Source organism: Tachysurus vachellii, chromosome 12 (assembly GCF_030014155.1).
Source record: "Tachysurus vachellii isolate PV-2020 chromosome 12, HZAU_Pvac_v1, whole genome shotgun sequence".
Taxonomy (NCBI): Eukaryota; Metazoa; Chordata; class Actinopteri; order Siluriformes; family Bagridae; genus Tachysurus; species Tachysurus vachellii.
In genome coordinates this window covers 5,350,966-5,366,664 of record NC_083471.1, presented here as the reverse complement: position 1 = coordinate 5,366,664, position 15,699 = coordinate 5,350,966, and the positions used below count along the sequence as shown (strand labels likewise).

General features: G+C 40.5%; 1 protein-coding gene across 1 annotated transcript in view; it reads left to right on the top strand.

Moving 5' to 3' along the window:
- rngtt (RNA guanylyltransferase and 5'-phosphatase) overlaps positions 1-15,699 on the top strand; it is a 95,706-nt gene that overhangs the window by 22,911 nt on the left and 57,096 nt on the right. The window contains exons 9-10 of the mRNA XM_060883171.1: positions 10,267-10,402; positions 13,889-13,960. Coding sequence (XP_060739154.1) covers positions 10,267-10,402; positions 13,889-13,960 — 208 coding nt within the window. The remainder of the gene's footprint in view (positions 1-10,266; positions 10,403-13,888; positions 13,961-15,699) is intronic.

Below are 15,699 nucleotides of genomic sequence, written 5' to 3'. Positions count from 1 at the left end.
CTTGCAGCGTTGCACGTCATCATGAACCGAGCCACGTTCCAGGTTGTATTAGAGGAGAATTTATTCTCATCAGCCAAAATCAATTTTATTCTGTTTTATTTTATTTTAGTCGGATTATTTTCTCCACTTGTTTAACCGTGAGGTTTGACGCGCCAACGACTGCTGTCAAATCCCCTAAAGTACATGACAAAGTTGTAACTGACAGGAGGTGATGGCAGGAAATAAGGTCACTGAGAGGCTAACCGTGCTTACTCGTACACTACCCAGTTTCACTGATTGATGGAACTCTTTCCTGCACATTGTAGAAAGAACAATAATCAGTCGATACCCTTTTTCGGCTTTCGCAGCGGCTGTTATTCGGTTCCCCTCTGTCCCGCTCGTGCCGCCTCTCTCAGATTTGATTGCACTTTCAATAGTCAATGGACCTTGCTCTGGGGAGTTTCGGAATCAACAGCCGCCTGACTCGAAGCTATTGGCACATCAGATATCGTCTTTAAGCCTGATGCGTCTCCTCATCAGGGCCTTAAACACTCACCTGTCTGTTAGCATCTGAATAGAACAATTTCCACATGGAAATTCAGTATTTCTAATGAAACTGTTTATACTGTAAGCAGTCACTTTCATCATGTTTTCCTGCATTACTTTCAGTGGCATTTAAATACCTTCTGATTGCAATGCAGTGGGGTTTAGTCTCCAGGTCATCTCAAGAGACTGATGCAGCAGTGCTTTAGGCTAAAGTCCCTGGAACTGCACATGTAAAAACATGGTTAAATGGCTCTTTTGTTTTGTTTAGGAGCCAACAAAGAAACCTGATTGCTATTCCTTATGTGTAGATGGAGAACACCTTTTACACTTTTATCACTGCTCTACACATATTTATCTGCCTCTCTCTTTGTTTTGCTTTTAACATCTTTAGATGCAAAATCCTACTAAAGTTCTCATTTGTGTTATTTCTCATAGAACTATTATCCCAGTTCTACCCCTATTTATCTGCTTTGCTGAATAGCGTTATTGCCACATGGACGCTTATTTATGCCTCCAGCAGGGACGCTGAATCTCCGGAGCTGTAGAATTCATCACGTTCAAAATGCCGTCTGTTTCCCTCTGGGCACACAGTTAGCACATCAACTGATGTAGAAACAATGTCATGTAGTAATACAGTGAGCTTAGATCTCTAGCCTCAGGCAAACATTTATTTATTTATTTATTTATTTTTGCAAAAAAAAAAAAAAATGCAGAACAGATACGACCAGATGGACGAGACTGAGGTTAATTGGTAATCGCGTTAAGTTAATTCTGTCGTATCGAGTCACAGAGATAAGAAGGAATCAGTATGACCTTCAACTACCATCTTGCTCATCAACTATTATTTATGCTATTAAAAAAACTTCTGGATACTACACCATAATCACCAGAAATTCCATCTTGCCATGCGGTAGTTCATGGAACCAGGAAATGATTCATAATTCTTTCTTTAGAAATAAAATCGGAGTGAACTCGAGAACGAGATGTGAATCACTTCAAATATTGATGTTCGTGAGCATCGTTATAGCTCACTATTGAGAACGTAGCTTCACCGTGCACTTTAGCATCTAGTGTATGAATTATAGAAGGGTAGCATTGTCTAAGGGTACCCATGGAACTCAGCTGTCCTTTTCCTCCCTTGCTGCTAAAGGTGACACGCTCATGTCGGTTTCTTCTTAACAACATCATAAGAATTTGGCCATTTTGATCCACACAGGCTGCTCAGGTGCTTGTTCGGTCTCTTGAATTTCATTGTGCAGGGAAACCTGTTTTCCTCACTGTGCATATGACAGTAAAGGGTTTGAACTTTACCTTTTCAAGACTGAACCACTGCAACACTCTGCTTGCAGATCTACTACTCTGCAAATAATTCAAAATGCAGCTGCGTGACTTGTTTTCAACCTGCCTAAGTTCTCCCACACCACCCCACTGCTGCACTCCCTCCACTGGCATCCGGTAGCTGCACACATCAGATTCAAAACACTGATGCTTGCCTACAAAGCCAAAAAAGGACCTGCACCTCGCTCCCACAGATCTACTAGCACCGCTCGAAACCGAAGTAGATATACGTCAAGATCCTTTTCTGTTCTGGCACTGAGGTGGTGGAATGAACTTCCCAACAGCAGAGTCACTGGTTGTCTTCAAACGATGGGTGAAGTACGGTGGCCGGGAAGTGCAAAACAAATTAACAAAACCCAAACCAAATTAACAAAACCCAAAACACATTAACAAAACCCAAAACACATTAACAAAACCCAAAACAAATTAACAAAACCGAAAACACATTAACAAAACCCAAACCAAATTAACAAAACCGAAAACACATTAATAAGTCAGACAACCCAGAAGCGGTTGGTATAATTTGTTAATGGAAACTTACCATCATCGGACGAGACACCTTTCATTCACCTTTATATCTTTAATGACAGTCGTCTTGTCCAATGATCGGTAAGTTTCCATTCACAAACTATACCTACCGCTTCCGGGTTGTCTGAATCGGTGCATGAAACAAATTAACAAATCTGAAAACACATTAACAAATCAGAAAACACAACGACATTTCAGACAACCCGGAAGCGGTTGGTATAGTTTGTGATTGGACAAGACACCTGTCACTCAAAGTATACATGAAGTTCAACAGTCTGCCACAGGGAAAAGTTGGAATGGATGGATGGAATGGATTACTGTGGATTAATTCTGTTATTTTCTTGAACGGAGAACTTTATTTAAACGGAGAACTTTACACATTACACATAAGATTCCATACCTGTATATCTTGAGTGACAGGTGTCTTGTCCAATGATCGGTAAGTTTCCATTCAAAAACGATACACTACCGTTTCTGTGTTGTCTGACTTGTCGTTGTGTTTTCGAATTTGTTAATGTGTTTTCTGATTTGTTAATTTGGTTTGGGTTTTGTTAATTTGGTTTGGGTTTTGTTAATTTGGTTTGGGTTTTGTTAATTTGGTTTGGGTTTTGTTAATGTGTTTTCGGTTTTGTTAATGTGTTTTCGGTTTTGTTAATGTGTTTTCGGTTTTGTTAATGTGTTTTCGGTTTTGTTAATTTGTTTTGCACTTCCCGGCCACCGTAGTGAAGCCCTACATCTTCCTGAAATACTTAAACTAGCGCTTTTTTTTCCTGTTTGTTTTATGCATTTAAAACAAATTGTGCTATAATTCAAGAGTTTTTGACTAATGGTATCATAAGTCTGTGACCTAGTGCACCAGTATCTAGGTTTTGACAGCGGTGGCTCAAGTAGTCAATGCTCAGTTGGCTAGGATGTTGATCAGAACTGTGTGCACTGACCGTGCAGGTCATGGTCAGAAGTTAAAGATGTCAGCTGTTAGCACTCGGCTAAGAAACAAACGAACAGGTCCAGTAAGTAGAACTGACTTCATTGACCTGCAAATCTGTCTCAACTCGCTGCTTGAGTTTGGGTTGGCTGTACTACGGGATTAGACATCGGCGCCTCATATTGATCTCTGGGTAACTTTGTGGAAGTGTGGAGTGCAGTGTGCTCGCTGTAATAGCAGCAATGAGATTACAGGCCTAAACTGCACTCCCTCTAAAAGCCCTCTTTTAGAGCAGCTGCTGCAGCTTTTTTTTTTTTTGTTCGTCCTCCGCCAGATCACAGAGGGAGGCTTTGAAAGAAACCCATGTGTGTGATTAGGAGGGGGAGAAAATCTGAGAGTGGTTTCATGGCAGATGCTGAGAGAATGTTGAAAAGTTTCTCTCTGGCTTCTTTTCCAGTCTTAATAACTTTTTATATTTTTATGGAATGAAATTGTATTTAAAAAAACAAAGCTATCATTTAGGAATCCCTAGATTGCAATCCTACCTGTGATTGTAGCACAGAATCTGGTATATTCATCTGAGGAATATGAAGGGACTGCTTCGGCGTAGGAGGATGCATAACTTGTCTACCTTGGGATACTGCTGTCCAAAGTTTAGTGGTTATTTTTTCAGTTCCCACCTTGCATGCTTCCTCTGAAACACTTGAAGCCAAGTACCACGTTGTTCCAAAGTACTGCCCGTGCTGTAATATCTCACACTCAGAGGAAAGAGCGATCCGCCTTCTTCGGCATACCTCAGCTGACATGCTGATTGATTTTCTGTTGCACCAATCAGGACCCAATCCTATCCAGGTGTCTGCCTTTGGAATAGCAAACATCTGCATGTGATATGGTTCCAGGAACCGAGGACATTAATGCCCCTTTTCAGTTTGAGTGCTGGTTCGAAGCCTAATTTAGAACCAGTTCTTTCTTTTTCGACACCCAAAGCACCGACTCTGAACCAGGAAAAGTGGTTCTTAAGTAGCACCAAAACGTTGCTGGTCTAGACTTAAGCACCGTTTGTGTCAGGGGCTGTGGGCGGGGCTACTGTTAGCGTATTTGATAATGTACCTTAAGTATACTAATGTTTAATACACATTTACTTTACCGCAATATGATCCATTATCAGCACACATGATAGTAGGTAGCTACATGCTAAGGCTAACTTTTTTCTGTGTTAATGATAAAATAACGTTATGCACTTTCTCGATAACAACCTCCGTTTATACAGATTACATGGAGCTGCACGTACACGTTGGCTTCGCCACGTTTGGGTGTTAATGTAGGTTCACAAAGCCATGAGCATTAACAGTAAAGCAACATCCGCCATTGTTGTGTTTGTGTTTGTCGCTGCTGCGCTAAAGTTGCTGGGACACGTGACACGTATACAGTGACATCAGACTCGGCTCTGTGACGGCTCTCTAGCCGGTGGAAAGGCAAACCGGTTCTTAGGAGGTTCGGCAGTGGAACCAACTTTGATCCAGCACCAGCACTAGCTCTGAACCAGCACCCGGTTCTTTTTGGTGGAAAAGGGGCATAAGAAATATTTTTGTTAGATCCAAAAATCAGATGAAGGATGGCAGAGATGATTATGCTTCCTGCTTAAAAATGAACAAAATTAAAGATGTTCAAGTTTAGAACTGCAGGATGGATTATACTGTTTTTTTTTTTTTTTTTTTTTTTTTTTTTTTAAGAGACTGGACAAACACCCCACCCATTCATTTTTCTTTTTACCCCCGAGACCACCTGGCTAGGGATACAGCCAGAGGAGCAGAAATCTTAAGCCAGAATCTTATGAAAAGCAGACCTGTGTGTAGACGAGGATTATTCTGGATTATATAATCATATGTCACGTGAGGGATCCATATGGTCAGTCAATTGAAGCTCTTGCGAGTCTCGTAATTCCCCTGAAAAAAAAAAAAGGTGCTTTACAAACTACGTGTTACAAACAACAGAGAACAAGAATATGTGAAATCTGCATCTAATGACAAAAGCTTGCGTCTTAAACATACAATATTATTGGTGTCGCTAGTAAAAACCTCATGTAAGCAGCTTATTGAAATAACTCGCTGTGGTTTGGTTGGCACATCACTGTGCAGCTGGCACACTTCTACACGATCATGTCAGGACTTTGTATTGTATTGTTGTCCTCCCCAGGGAGAGGCTTTGTATAATACATCTTGAGGATTGACGGTTCCTCAGCCCGACGTTTCCAGCCAGCTAGATTTTCCTTATCAAACAACTTTTACCAAATGCAGAGGTTGAAACCTAACACATGATTCCAACCAACCAACCTTCTGCAGTTGTAACACACTCCATGGAGAGTGATATCCCGATCTCTTCTGTATACGTAACCTCATAGATGCCTGTGATTGGTTAGTGTCGCTGTCAGTTACCACGGATTGATGTTTCATCATCAGGACTCAAACACCTGAAGGTACAGTGAAGGCTTTTCTACGGTTTCACCTAGGAGCCATTCTTAAGTGAGTGACGTGACATACAGCTAAGTATGGTCACGCATACTCAGAATTTGTTCTCTGCTTTTAACCCATCCAAAGTGCACACACACAGCAGAACACACACACACACCGTGAACACACACCCGGAGCAGTGGGCAGCCATTTATGCTGCGGCGCCAGGGAAGTAGTTGAGGGGGTTCGGTGCCTTGCTCAAGGGCACCTCAGTCGTGGTATTGCTGGCCCGAGACTCGAACCCACAACCTTAGGGTTAGGAGTCAAACTCTCTAACCATTAGGCCAGGACTTTTACTACCTGTCTAGAACGCTTTTTTGTTGTGTGAATCAAAGCATAACTCGCTTTTTCTGCTCCAAGGTCCGTGTTTTGTGGTGTTTTGTGGTGTTTTGAGGTCATGGTGCAGTATTTTTCCATTTTATGGTCCTGTTTGTTTCATCTATGGCTCCTTTCTAATAAGTGTTATCGATCTGATCATGATTCTCTCCTCAGCGATCCATTGTGGTCTTTGCTGTTGGTAAGATCACCACATTTTTGCATGTATCAAAACGAGCAATGTTTTCCCTTCACAGTTCTGCCATTAATGCTTTAAATATCAGGTCTAAGGCTCTGACTAAATGTTACATTATGCCGGTGTTAATCTCCTAAGCGGCGTATTTCCCGACGGATGCTCATCGATGAAGACTTTTTAGATTCAGTCAGCCACCATGAAATCCGAATGATTTTAATTTCAACTAATCAGAGATGCAAATAAGATGAACCAAAAAACGGCTCTATCGATGCAGCAAAAACTCGTCTGGGAAGCCGACACCCCAAATAACTAGAAAACGACATGCTGTCTGTTCCGCTGCCTTTGTCCACGATAATAAATGAGGCTGCATAAATGTTTTTCTTGGCACAAAAGCAGCAGACTGTTTTAGATCGATGGTGACTTCGCTGACTGAGTAACATACTGGGTCATTAAATGTAAAGGCTTAATTCTCAAAATTACATCACATTTATATATCACAAATATAAAAAAAAACAACAAATTCATTCTTTTCTGATCATATGGATGACTTGAAGGTATTAACTTTCATCATATGGATGACTTGAAGGTATTATTAGGAAAAAAGTGTTTTAATTTAAGTAGCAGCTTTGCAATGATTCGAATTTGAACTTGGAATGAATCCCAGCTATAAACAAACACTTGGGGCATCTCAGAAAGCAGAAATGGGTTGGATATCACCAACTTTTTAAAGTCCTGAGTGTCTATTTTCACATGAGCTTCATATTAACCACCAGTGTGGATTGTGACATGACCAATATTCAAGACTGACCATGGACACATCAAAACAGGAGCATATTTCTTGGCTAGCTGTATTAAGGCAAAGGTTTGATAATCTCACCAACTCCGGTTCATTTGCAGTAGAAATTTATTTAATAGCTGACTAGCTTAACACACTTAAATGCATAAGCTCCTGCTTTTAGTCTAGCCAATTAGGTTTCCAGGCAGTACAATGGTGGTTCAACTTGTCCGGTGACCTAACTTAATGATGTTAAAAAATAATTCAGTTAAATCTATTTTAACCTTAAAGCCATTTTCATTCCAATTCGCAGCATGAGTCAAAATAAGAGAAAACGTCCAATGTCCAATTATTTTTATATAGCGGAGAAACTGGCACTTTGCATTCATTTGCACCGATTTGTTCGAAGCTGCTCTTTTTTCCTTCATCAGCTTGATAAGAGTTTGTTATAAAGCTGGCAGTGTTTGTGTGACCTTTTGGCCTGGTCCGCCTTCTGATTGTAATGGTTTGACAAAGTGTAGTAATGAGTCTAATTGCTGCCTTAATTACTGTGAGTGGTCCAGGATGTGTTAATTGTACTACTTATCTTTTGGTGAGTGAGCTGGAAGATGAAATAGAGACTGTCTTGGCGGGGTTTTTTTTTAATTTGGGTGGTTGGCTTTAATCGTTATCACCAGGCAACTGTTTTTTCTTCTCTTGCGCTATATGCTGTTATAAGTAGACCAAACCGCTCAAAAATCCAGCCTGGATCTCAGCTCGTGGTATACATCTGAAATGACACAATAACTCGGGCTCTTAGATGTGTCTAGTCTAATAGTAGGTCAGTCGGCTGCATGTCTGTTTTTCTTCATCTTCAGAGGCATTGTCTCTCCGTCTGTCCGTTCAAGAGTCTCCAAAGCACGAGTACGACTGGTGGAGATCTTAAAACATGAGGTCAGAAAAGCCTTAACAAGGCGTAAGAGGAAAGTCCTAATACTTTGTTTTCTTTGAGATGTTCAGGCTGAGGAAAAGAGCTGTTGTCTTACCACTGATTTATTTTATTAGCTTTTAATAAAAAATCACTTACAGTCAAGTAGACTGAAGGAAAAAACACCCTTGCATTTGACATTGTTACAGTGCACATCTTAGTGTTTATGCAGCGTAATAACACGCTTCTTATGAGTTGTGAGTTTAAACCTGAACTTCCTGTTGTGGCACCATCATCAACACCACAAGCAACAGAATACATCACCTGGAATTATTAAGGTGTGTGTGAGAGAGAGAGTGAGTTTGAGACAGACAGAGACAGACAGACAGACAGACAGACTTAAAATTTAAAAAAAATTTAGTTTCATGTGCTTCTTTTATTAAAATTGAGTGCACCATTTCAGGTCTCAGAAATTCTTATTGAGGTGACAGGAAAAGAAAACAGGGCTGACGAAGCAGTGGATTATTCTGATTAAGGCGTCTTCTTTAGTTTTTTCACGTTTGTCCGTCGCTATATGCATGACTTTAGATAGAGCCAGGGTGCTACTGCTACGATAGAGATGTTTCGAGCTGAACCTTAGCCTTTCTTATGATCCAGGTAATTACTGATGTAATAGGATTCAATGTTCACTAATCACACACACACTAGATGCTAGAACCATGTCTGTGTAATTAATTAGCAAATGTAAGTGTACGCAAGGGTAATAATCTGACTCAGGTTGCTCCGGGAATTGTCCGTGGTCCTGAAGGAGCCACGGTACAGACAAAGCACTGCTTTTTTACCCAGGTTTATAAAATTAGGGTTAGCAAGACTCCAGTGTGATGTCAGTCATGCAGTGTGAAACGATGTGGTATTAGAATGTTACAGCTAGATGCTTAGCAACTGACAATCAGAAATAAAAAAGCTCATACCTCAAATCACATGCTTTGTACAGTCAAAGAAGCCCCACAAGTTTTGTAAACAGCTTATGCGAATGCAGCACAACAGACCTGTCAGTTTTTCTCACTGATGTGAAAGCATGAGTGAAGCGGCTGTATTTATCCAATCACGGATGTTGACACAGCAAATAGGCACATAAAAAGAAGGCTAACTCAGTGTTTAGGAATGTACAGTGTGAAAAGTCAGATTATATATAAACAGGATTCATTTTAAAGTATGAACAGGGTGAAAACGTCAAACAATACAACACAGAATTGCATTTACTCAGAGTTTACAATCAGTACAATCAGTACAGATGGCCAGCACCATCTGAAACGAATTCTTCCTGTAGGTTATTATTCTTCCTTTTGCAAACGGCCACTTAGGCTTCACACGTTGTCCTGTCTCCATGTTTTTATTTTGCCTTGTATTTTCCCCAGATATACAAACCACAATCAATTTCCTTGACCTAAAATGCATGTCTTTTGTAGGCAGTCTACAAACGTATAATATGTTTATTTCTAAGATATTTATAATATAGTTTAAAGGATAATAAAGCAGTAAAATATGCAGTCACTATCGTTTTTTTTTTTGGTTTATGGATTATAATGTGTCACTGACTGGTTCATGCCACTGATACTGTAATATCACACCGTACCCTGTGTCTGATGATTGGACACAGCTCTGCTTGTGCTCAGAGTCCCAAGAGCGCTGTTTTCCCTTTCAGTAAGTTTACTATAGTTTTCTATCTTTTTAATCTTCAACATTTTGTAAAGTAATGACGTTATATTTCAACAAAGCACCGATAAAAGTCAGGAGTCGTGTGTCAGGTTTATTGGCCCAGCTGTGGTCTGTTGCCATGACAACCGAACCCACATCGTACACTCTCGCCACGCTCTCGCTCAGTGCAGTTTGTCTTTATTTAAATGTTTACGGGTTTATAAAGTCCAGCTCGCAGAGAAGAAAAAGGAAGCAGTGTATCAACACGCTCCTCTTTCTTTCAGCTAAAATTTGATACCTGGTACAACCATCTATTGGTTATGCAGCGCTGAACACCGCTGTACACAGCGATAGTGATCCGGTTGTAGGTTTATCTCGCCTTTCTCACCACCAGTTTGATTTATAAATGAACCTAAATTACAGTGACACCATGAAACTAATATTTTTAGACTTTGCTATAATAAACACTTAAACCTCTAATTGTGTCCATAATTTCAGGTCATCACTAATTGTGTGAAGCTTAAATATCATCTCTTCAATGCCCTGTAGGTATATGATGCTGATCGATGGCAGAAACGAGGTGTTCATGATCGACAGGGACAACTCGGTCTTTCACATCTCCAATCTGGAGTTCCCTTACCGGAAGGACATGAGGACTCATCTCTCCAACACACTACTAGACGGGGTGAGTGTGCAGCACTGGGATATTCACCCCCTTCAGGATTAGAGAGTATTTTTTATTATCATTATGGCCAAAAATGCTTGATTTTTTTTGAATTGCTAATATTACAAGCACACAGGATTCAGCTTGAATCTGCAGAAAGTCTGTGGTTATTGTCAAACATCACAAACTCCTCTGAATATCCTTGATTTTGTATTAATTTCCAAAATCCTGGCAGGACTCTATAGCAATCGAATCCTCTCACAAATTTAAGGGCTTTTTACACCTGGTCACTTCATGCGTTTTCTGTGATCAGATAGCTATCCGATGGTAAAAAGACCAGGTCTAAACGCCCTCCGGAACCTTTTTTGGAGACGGATATATAAATCCGATCGTTCAAACCACTTCAGGAGGTGGTCTGGGACGCATTTCAGATGAAACTGGACAGGTGTAAATGAATGTGGTTGTTCAAGCCACATACGTCAGCGCTATACTCCTCCCAAACAGACGTATGTCACTCGCAGGTGATCTTTCACCCAGGCGTCTCGTTGGGTCTTAAAATGCACTGCATAAAAGTCGTAACAAGTTTTTTTGTCTTCTTTTTGATTGCATTCTGAAAACCGCACACACCAAAGCGTGTTCCATCTCAATTACCCCGGAAATGAGGTAAAATATATTTGCATTTTGGACGGGAGTAGAAAGATCGGATCGATATCAGATTCGCCGAGACGCATTTATGTGGCCTAATGTAAATGGAACAGTTTTAACAAATCAGATAGCTATCGGATCAGAGAAAACACATGAAGTGACCAGGTGTAAAAAGGCCCATTGTCAAATGTATGTACTGTACAGTATATATGTTGGGTATCTGGATATTTAAGTGCCTATGTGTACCCGCTGTTGTTTATGTTGCATCACTTGGTAGCACAACACACTCCGGCCTCTTCCTCATACTTCAGCTCACAGATGCTCGTGATTGGCCAGAGTTGACAGTGGGGGAGAGAGACAACCAGTTTTGCTCTCTTGACTTCAGGTGTTTTAGAAAAAAAAAAAAATTTGTCCTCAGTCCTCTGGGAAGGCTTGATGATGGGTGTCTTTGATTCACTTGAGTTCTGTGGAGTGCTTCAGACATCCCAGTTAAATGGCTCAGATGTGAGGTCACATGCTCCAAATTAGATGAGCAAGCAAGCAAGCCATTTTGATGTAATCAGAAGTCTTTTAAATATAGACATCCTTCCTTTCCAGTGTATGAGTTATGTTTGAATATTCCCCTTATCACTAATGGAGCTCATTTTACCGGCAGTCCAAATCACAGCTTGTGTGAGCCAAAAACGTTCTGGAAGACCCAGAGCCCAGCTGCTGCTTTTGCTGACCCACACTATGTGCGTAATGGCTTCCTGCTGCCGCTGGTCCAAAGTCACCAGACTTGCAAATCGGTGCATTTTTCAGTGAATAGTTTTATGACATAGGTTCACTCGTCATAACCAGGCTCTTAGCTCTTTGCAATAACTGCATCAAAGCCTGCGATTCAGTGATCTCACCAAACCTTCTTTTGTGTTGCTGTTCCAGGTTTTTACCGCATCCTCTTTCATGACTTTGTTTTGTGTCTTTTTGTCCCTTCAGTTTGAAGGTGAAATGCTACTGAACTGGGTTCAGGTTTGCTGATTGACTTGGCCAGTCTAGAACTTTTCAGTTCTCCCCGATGAAGCGTTTCGCTGCGTTTTGGTTCATTGTCTCAGCGTATGATAAAGTTTCTCCCGATTAATTTGGATGCGTTTCTCTGTAAATTGGCAATCATAATATTTCTATGAACTTCTAAATACATTCCTTTGCCATCGTGAGTATCATATTATGTTTTGAAGCAGTGATCCAAGCCCAAGCCACCACTGTGTTTCACAGGTGAGCTTGTCTGCTTCTGGATCATGAGCAGTGTTGTAAACCTTTTCCAGAGAAGACCAAGAGACTTGGATATCCTTGTGCAGTAGTCTTTATTGTAGATACACGATGAAACGAGTCTGCAAGTCAGAGCGTACTGGCACGGGCGCTGCAGTCATCAAGTCTGACTTAAAGTTGTAATACATTGTAAATATACACATTTTAGGGGGCAGTCCCATCAGATAGAGACAAAACACTCAGGTGACAATCAAAACATGAAAGGATGCAACAGCCCCCACACCAGATCCTGGAATTTCACCCTTAATCCCATTAACATAACAGTCTTTCTCAGACCTTGAATCAAATGGCCTCCTTAAACAATGGGACAAATGGGACAAAGAGACAGATGATATCCTGAGTTACCTTGCCCCTTTCGTTTCATATTAAGGAGATACAGCATACAAGTCTAATGTAAAGTTTGAATCTAACTAGCATTGTAACTTGATTTGGCTTCTACATGATCCACAAAAATATGCTGGAACTAAAAGGAAATAAACCAATGACTTAAAAATTATGCATCTTGGTTCCAGAATGTTTGTGGCTCATCTCTGTATTTTCTGTGGTTTTCTGATTCTTACTGAGGAGGATGTGGCCTCCATAATTCTGCTTTCAAAGTCTTCATGGAACACTGGAGTGTAATACCTTCACCCCTAGCCCTGTGGAGATTGTTTTACTTTACATGTTCAGTACCTGTTGCTCAAAATACCTCTTTCATGACATTGCTAATTGTATTGGCAACTATATGTCCAATACTTGTGAAGTGCCTCTGATTAGGTCTTCACAGGAGAACCTGGAGTCTTAAAACCAAGAGTAGAAAGAAGCAACTGTCAATCATGTGTTCCAATATTTTTTGCTTGTATTAAAAAAACAAAACAAAACAAAAAAAAAAACAGTTTTCACCAAAAACAAGTAAACAATTTTTAATGCAATTATTTGTTTATATTCGATCAGCTCCTCTCCGTTACTGTATGTTGCTTCATTTTAGTTTTAGGTACTTTAAAACTTCTGGAGCAACTCGTTTGAAACAACTTTGAGTTACAGAAGCTATAGGAACTGATTTGGTGCACTTGATCCAACTGTATTTCATGTGTTATCAGTTTCACTTCTTGCCCTCCAGACAGAGAAACTGCTCCTGTCTATAGTACTTGTAAAGGCAGGGAAATAATTGCGACAATCACAATGGAGAACTTGACACTTCACACTGTACGACACATTAAGCTGTGGTTCGTTGAACCGTTTTCAAATGTGATCTCCTCAATTTGAGTACTCTTCTACTTTATCACTCATCCTTTTTGTCTCTCGGCTCTCTCTCTGTCTCTCTCTCTCTCTCTCTCACACACACACACACACACACACACACACACACACACACACCTTTCCTCTTTTTTCTCATTTCTCACTCGGGCCAAATTTCATCTCTGGAGAAATTTTTCTACACTTAAATGGAAGATAAACGTGTATAATGCTGAGATGTCTTGCGGTAAGATGTGCATAGAATCCTAAGCTGTCCTGTTTTTTTTGTCCTCTTTTATTGTTTCTCACATTTCCATTTCTCTTTGTCTCTCTCTTCAACAGGAGATGATCGTCGACAAAGTGAACGGGCAGCCAATCCCACGCTATCTCATCTACGACATCATCAAAATAACCGTGAGTAACTCTCAAAGGGCATGTTTCATCCTTCGCCAAGAGGAATACCAAAACTCTGTTTGTTGAGGCTTACAGGCTTGTTCTGTTTAACGTTCGGTAGCTTAACGTTTCTGGTTTTTAGAGTTAAACACATCTAGCTTTCTGTGGAATATCGGAGTTTGTTCAGTATCTCTTCAGTTAGGATGTAGTGAGTCCCAGTTTATGTACACTAGCAGTCCATGTTCTGTGCAGGACACACTCGAGATCTTCCGATTTAACCTTGTGTCTTCATGGAGGTGGCTTTGTGGAACTGGAACAGGTTTGTTGTGGTTGAAGGGAACTGATTTTAAAGCCACACCGATCTAACGCAATACATAGTGCGATGGTCCAGTGTTCACACACATTTGTTTGTATTGTGTAGCTTCTGAGTGCCATCTTTTTTGAAGGAAATTCTAGAATGGTCATGTTAATGCTGAGACTTTTTTTCACAATGTTCTTTTACAAAACATTTTAGCACTTAAAAGAGCTCACGGGCGATGAAATCACAAGAGGAACCCAGAGGACTTTCATGTTCCTAAGACTGAATCATGAATCATCCTACTGGTGTTTTAAATTCAATAAATATTTAACAGCACTACAGTGATTGTGGATATACAGTAGTGACCTCCTGAGACAAGTCCTGATCATCTCCATAAACCGGCTGACATCTCATGAACTCTGCTACACCTCAAAGCATTCTTCTTCGATTCCTCCCTTATTCAGTCACCTTCAGTTCCCACCCACCAGTCAGGACGAGAGCTAACGCACAGCTTCCTCAGAGACGCACGAAACCAGACAAGCACATCTGTTTAATCTGCTGCTCATGCACACTGGAAGGAAAGCACTATCCACTGTCTTCCACATACTGTACATGAGCTCTAAGAGACAGCCATGATTAGGTCATGGATGTAAGTGATATGGGAAAGAGAGAAACTATGCCATCGTTCCTGTACAGAGAACACGGACAATTTTGCTGCTTTGGCTCACAGCCACTGATGGACACTTTTCTGCTGTGCCTCTTGGAATCAACCCCCCCACCCCCCAAAAAAAACACACACACACACACACACACACAATATGAATACATTTTTTTGCTAATAGTGAATCATAACAACAATTCTGGTACTTTTTGGCATTTTTTTTATTGAAGAGTTAAAAAGATGGAAGTTTTTTTTTTTTTTTAAAACATCGTCTCTCTGCAGCATGTCCAACGTTTATTGAATCCTTTCATTTTTCATCCAAGGTTAGCATGAATTGCACATCATGCCAGCCGGTCGACATTCTCCGGTCGGGGAAAGCGAGCGAATAAATACAGCGCACCAATGGTGTATTAAACACAGTCTTGACTGCTGATTGCTGTATTCTTCTCTATCACGAATGCCTTTAGAATATTTCGAACGAACACCGTGTTCAGTCTGCGAGGTTACAATTATTTATTTATTTTTACCTTCATATAAACATCGCCACATTTCAATCCATTATACAGCATGGACGATCTTTCGTCAGTCTAACCTTGCTTGAAAGTTCGCCTTAGAAGATTTTTGGGCCTATGTGGTTTTCGAACGCTCTCAATCAAAAATGTGTCATTAAAGAGTTTCAAGTTCAGTCGGAGGTCATTATTATCGAAGACGAGGGAACAACTCGTCAAATTGTCCTCTCATGGATTAATTATCCTCACTCCTTCATTATCGCTCCTGATCCTGGCAATTATCCTCTGCACA